At 38.1% G+C, this 6262-nt stretch overlaps 1 protein-coding gene across 1 annotated transcript; it reads right to left on the reverse strand.

The window, feature by feature from the left end:
- Positions 1-3405: 3405 nt before the first annotated feature.
- KCNE4 (potassium voltage-gated channel subfamily E regulatory subunit 4) lies at positions 3406-5058 on the reverse strand. Its single transcript, XM_070945709.1, has 2 exons — positions 5007-5058; positions 3406-4055 (listed from the first exon to the last, which is right to left on the reverse strand). The coding sequence occupies exons 1-2, from the start codon at positions 5056-5058 to the stop codon at positions 3523-3525; spliced, it is 585 nt and encodes a 194-aa protein (XP_070801810.1). The 3' UTR covers positions 3406-3522.
- Between the last annotated feature and the right edge of the window lie 1204 nt (positions 5059-6262).

Here is a 6262-nt window from a genome sequence, read left to right on the forward strand (position 1 = left end):
ATTGTCTGGCAAGGTGGCCTTTTTGGTTGCTATTACGTCGGCGCGTCGAATTTCAGAACTAGCAGCATTGTCCATTAGAAATGATTTGTGTGTTTTTCATGAAGATCGAGTGGTCCTTAGATTGGACCCGACATTTGTGACTAAGATTAACTCTCCATTTCATCGTTTGCAGGAACTAGTCTTACCAGATTTCTATCCTTCTCCTTCCGATCCGGTGGAGAGCCGTTTACACATGTTGGATGTCCGCCGGGCTCTGACCCTCTACCTCCGGAGGACAGCTGATATCCGGCGGACAGAGTCACTGTTTGTTTCCTTTCTACCATCTTCCTTAGGTCAAAGAGTAACTTCCTCCACGGTGGGGCGGTGGATCCGTTCGACGATTACAACAGCGTACGAACTCCGGTCATTACCTCCTCCTGCTTCTGTCACAGCCCATTCTACCAGAAGTGCTGCGACCACGGCGGCTTGGACCTCGAAGGCTTCCTTGGATGAGATCTGCAGGGCGGCAACTTGGACGTCTCCTTCGCCCTTTATTAGACATTATAAGTTAGATAAGTTTGCCTCGGCGGAGGCGGATTTTGGGAGGCGTGTGTTTCAAGGTGTGGTCACTTGGGAGGGGTGTTCTGCCCAGACTGTTCCCGCCCATGATTTGGGACAGTGATCTTTGGTATGTCCCACGTCTGGCTGCTGTCTCCACCCTCAAGGGAGAAGGGGCGTTGGTCCTACCTGATACGCCCCTTCTCGTTGAGTGGAGACAGCAGCCAGCCCCACCCTGGTCCTTTCAGTCTGGTCATTCATATTATTGTCTTATTGCATGGTTGTTTACTGTTGTTTATGGTTTTTTTCTTTCCACACACCGAGTCTGTTTCCTTCTCCTTCGACAAAAAAACTGGGTGCCTTAGCAACAGGGGAAGGATTTAAGAAGATTTTGCAGGCTCAGTCCAACCTCTGACCAATGAGCACAACCCACGTCTGGCTGCTGTCTCCACTCAACGAGAAGGGGCGTATCAGGTAGGACCAACGCCCCTTCTCCTCCTTCATATGCAAGAATCCTTGTTTATTTTAAGGATTTACCACTTGATCACAAGGCCCAAAATCAGCCTGTTATATTGTGTTTAATAACAGGTTGATTTGCAAGAAAAGCACGGAAAGGTAATTGCAACTCAGATTCTAATTATTAGGAGATAGGGTTACTCCCATAGAACTGATTCTTAATTTTTTTAAAAAAAAAATCCAAATCTATTGTTCTGGAGAATTGCAGAAAAGGCCATTGGGAATTATGGCAATGCTCATGAAAAACTAACAAAATACATTGAAACACTTCACATTTATAGCATAATAGGACTGCAAAAATCTAAATGACCTTGAGATGACAGCAAAGGATTAAAGTCATCTGTATTCTCTGTTGTCACTTAGTGTTTATTTGGCTTTCTGCAACCTAATATGGTAGGCTTACCATTTACTGCTGATCACAATGGCCAAAGCAAACAAATAAACAACAAATGGTTTAGACACACAAACTCTGTTTTGAACAGCATTCTTGTCATAGACTAAGGAACAAAGTAGTCTGAAATGTTCCTGGATGAATTACATGTGTTAGAAGAATCACAGCTGATATTGCCACTTAAAATGAACCTGATCCCATAACTCCAATGAGGAGTATGGGAAACTACCAGGAAATGGTTTGCTGAAGGTAAAAAAGAAGAAAGAAGTAGTTTTGGTTGCAGAAACCTTAGTCACTGAATAATCATTCCATAAAAATAACAAAACGTTATCATATTTTTATTTAAATAAAATGAGGATTAATGAAAAAATATTTAAATACAGTTCAAATATATACAGTGTGGTATCAAAGTATATACACAATTGACTTTTGAGTCAAGCTGAAAAGAATAGAGAATCACCAATACATTTGTTTCATAATCAATGAAGAAAAAGCAATGGAAAAAATATATCAACTCATTTATTATTTTGAATTGTACAATTTCAGAATTCAAGTGATTCCAGGCAAAATGCCAAACATAGTTTGGCATCTAAGAATATTGAAAACAGTCCTTCTTGAAATATAGAAACCCCAAGATTGTTCTTATAAGATGATCAGCAAAGATAATAGCAATACATCTATTGCATTTAATGAGATTTGTAGCCACTCATCAATGAACGAACAAGCAAACAAGGTTCCTATAACATAATGATCTTGTTGATATCAGACAGACAAAATGGCAATATTCTTTGATCAATGAAGTTGGTTAGCGCTGTCTGAAATTAGAATTAGAACGAATGCCTTAAAATAGAAGTGAAAAGTAGGACTTTTACCTCATTTGTGCCTATTCCCTTTCTGTTTTCACAGACTGTATCCCATGGCAATACATATCTTTCTGCATTATTTAACTTGGAAAACTCAGAGTTTTGGCAGTGTTTCTGTTCTCATACTTATAAGCCCAATGTTGATGTCCAATGCAATGCATGATGGAAGTAATGAATCTTGGGATCACTGTTACATGTAAAACTTTTTAAAACCCATATAATGTTTTAATTAATGTGTTTGTAAAATACTGTAACAAAGGATCATTAAAAAATTCTTGAGCTATGGTTGAATACTTCCTAAAATGATTATTTAAACCAGAAATCCAGAACCAGAAACTCACCATGTTTGTGATCAATGTTTTATACTCATTATGGATTAATGAAGAGCTGCAATGATGACAGCTACAGACCAAGACCATCCGAGTGGTCATACAGGGCCTGCTTTTGGTGCAGTTATATCTTAACGGGGCATTATAGCCCCTGATCTTTTTGTGATTCATGGCTCGCTCAGAATGAACAGGATGTTAGCAGAACTAACTTATCAGTTTTGTACAATGCTTACTGATCTAGAAATTTACATTAATGTAGGATTTACTTCCACATCCATTCTATTTGGGATAAACAAGTAACAATAGCGGTAATTGTTGTTTGTTGCTATATACTTGGAGTCACAAGTGTTGTTGTTTCATGCCATTTCATTATCATGCCCCCTTCCCAGTTGCTGCTCAGATATCTGTATAAACTTACTTCTTCTACATGATTATACATATCTGAAAGTTAGGAATTCATTCAAGTGGACTGCCGCTTAGACACCGAATGAGCAAAGATTGGTTTTTGCTCTGTATTATTGCTGTTTAGTCATTTTGAGACTAGGAATGTCTCATTGAGACGTTTAATAAGGTAAAATATTCATGGCATTAGTTATCAAATCACTGGTTATTCATAAAATAGTCACATACATATCACCACTACTTTCACATTTGTACATTCAGAAATAAGCTGAAGGGAAGCCAGGATATTTCCTTCAGAGGAAAAAAAAATCCTTCTCTGTTTTTAGTAACAAAACCATTCTGTTATATATTATATTTGGGCTTATTACTTTTCTTTCCATCTTCCAACAATATAATGACCCATCCTGATGATGGATGAATCAATGCCAGAAGCAAAACTGATTATAATTTTTCAAAAATGTTGAGTCTTCAGAACCTGGTAATGCTAGGAATCTTGATGGATGCTTTCTGAAGAGCCTTCACTACTGTCCTTGAGGAGGGCTGCTTCCGTCGATTCTCCTGGTTCATCAACAGGCATTTCTTCTTCAATAGTGAGGTGAACATCTGGCAAGGAAGATTCACTGTTTCCCTCCATGGAACACAAGGCGCAGGAAAAAGCTGGTACCATGCTGTCTTGCAGCATACTGATCATCATTGGAAACTGGACAGACCTCAGTCCCGAGACTGTTGGCAGAGGCTTTACAACTTGTCCCCATTTCCTCTGCTCATCTTTATAAAGTAGCAGCAAGTTAGATTTCTTTTCTTTCCTCTTGGAGTTCATATAGCCTAGCATGATTCCCATTAAAAAGATTCCATAGAAGGTCATGACAATCAGGATATAAAAGTATTCATTGCCACTACCTCCATTCTTCTCAGACAGGGAAGCAACAGAGCCAGAGTTTTCAACAGCCGGCAGGGACTGTGTTGTGTTAGGATGATCCATTACAAACATCAAAGCTTTTGGAAGAAGACTGGCTCCTGGAGAAAGTAAGAGGTTAAGGCATGAATATCAAGCAATGATGATAGGAAATTAATCCTAATGCATATGTGAATTTATAGTTATTGGTTGGGTAATTGAGATAGACCAATAGTTTAGTCAGGACAAAACAGTTTGATCATCTAAGAACATTTGATAAGAGTTCATGGGAATTAGCTTCATAATAAACTGTTTTGTACATCACTGAAGTTTATTCTTCCTTTATGTAGCCTAGTGTTATCCACTTGGACAACTTTCAAAATCACAAGTCTTTACCACCAGCTGCCTGATCTTCTAAAACTAAAGACAGCAAAAATTGAACCCAGGAATATTTACATGTAAAATATGAGATCAAAGTAGTAATGAGCCCCACTATAACTTATTATAATACAAATAATCAGTTTTTTGAAAATATGTACAGTACAGCAGCTGACAGACCTACAAGTAGATTGGAAAAATGTTGTTTAATTTTGTTCCCAAAACAATAATTTCACTACCCCCTGAATGAGCAGGTAATAGGCTTGAATTTGGTTCTCTTCAGTTCAAGTCCAAAACTTTAACTATACTACACTGATTCTCTTTTTTTTTTCTTGCCATCCTACTCAGTCTTTCCCACGAAATGTATTAAGACAAGTTGATAACATGGTTACACAGCCTAAGTGCTAATGGAAATTATTATGATTTTTGGATCATTTAGTTCAAAACTACAGAATTTTGCAAATTAAAATTTCCATTCAAGCAGTATTTCCAGTTATATCCAAAGATTCCCTTACATCAGAGTTCCTTACAAAGAGAGTACATGGCAATGAATGACTGAAAAAGCACTTCTAAAATTCAAGAAGGAGAGACAGAGTTGGTTTTCAACCAAACCAGTTAGTGTAGTGAAGCTTCGCATAGCTTACCACTCTAGAACAGTGCCCTAGACTAATAAAAAAAAATGTTCAAAAACTTACGTGAGCCTGCAAATAATGCCGTGCTTCCCAAAGCTCTAAAGAAACAGTACATCTGCTGGATTCCAGAAGCTCTGAAACTTTCTCTGGCTGCTGCCAGTATTAATAGACTAGCTTGGATGAAATGTTATGCCACGTGACCCAGAGTATATAATAGTTTCATGCTAGAGCCAGCCCACAAACTGAAATGGCCTCAGACTTTTAACTGGTTAAATTCCTGACACCTCTGTAAAATGAAGAACAGTGGGATGGCTGAGTCATTCTTTCCTAAACAAAGGCCAGTGCTAGAAAGTTGGACACAAAACTTGGGTTAAGCACAGACACTTTATGGATGAATTATGTGACTTGAGCTAAACACAGCTTTGTATGCACAGGGAATAAGTTCTGCAAAAAGCAGTGAATTGTCATCAGCAGAAAACCCCTTTCATGGTGATGTGTAAGCACTGCTTCCTTCCTAGTACTCTTGCAGATGGCCTTTATAATTTACAGAAAAGTTTGACTGCATTTAAATTAAAGCTATCAAATCTTAAATTAAATCCATCCCTTTAAACAAAGGGCTGGGATTAAACAAAAAGGCCCACCAAGACTTGCAGAGTTAAAGTTAGAATGCTTCAGTTTACAATACGACCATGAAACATTTGATGTTATGGGATTTGCTGGTCTAGTAAAAGTAGTTATAATGGGTTTTATAAAGCAGCATAAAATGGTTTGGAGTTGCAACCTGGACTACATTCCACCCAACTGTGGTTGTAAAATGGGATTGCCTAAGGTGGTTGTGAAAATAATCATCAGCTTCTTTTATTAGACAAAATACAGATGATGTTATCATGGGAACCAAATAATCAGCAGATCCTTTCAATAACCAACACACATTTGTACAGAAAAATGTATTGCAAGCACATGAAGCAGTGGACAGGAGAAAATAGATCACGGTTTGTAAATTTCTGAGTTATTGAAAAGATGAACCAAAAATTTTGATTTTTCAGATGTTTAATGCTATAAAGGATGATGTACTTCCCACAATTCCATTTTGTTTCTGAAATGAAGAATTTAGGAAGGAAGGGCTGTTATCTAGCATAGTTTTTACATTTTCTTACACATTCAAGCTAAGCCAAGATTTCAGTCTTTCTCCTCTGCCTGGAAAAGCTGGCTTATCAGGAAATAAGGGAAAGAAAGTCCAGTGTCTGCCTAACAGGGAGCAGACTTGGCATTCACAAACAAAGCTGGAACCCTGACAAGGCTATGTTGCAGAAAGTCAG

The sequence above is a fragment of the Pituophis catenifer genome, unplaced genomic scaffold, assembly GCF_029215685.1.
Source record: "Pituophis catenifer annectens isolate HBS135680 unplaced genomic scaffold, rPitCat1.0.hap2 SCAF_6, whole genome shotgun sequence".
Classification (NCBI taxonomy): Eukaryota; Metazoa; Chordata; class Lepidosauria; order Squamata; family Colubridae; genus Pituophis; species Pituophis catenifer.

Coding starts and splice junctions, on each gene's coding strand:
- KCNE4 (XM_070945709.1), bottom strand. CDS start 5,058: ATGTACTGTTTCTTTAGAGCTTTGGGAAGCACGGCATTATTTGCAGGC. Junction 4,056..5,006: donor GGCATTATTTGCAGGCTCAC/GTAAGTTTTTGA, acceptor TACTTTCTCCAG/GAGCCAGTCTTCTTCCAAAA.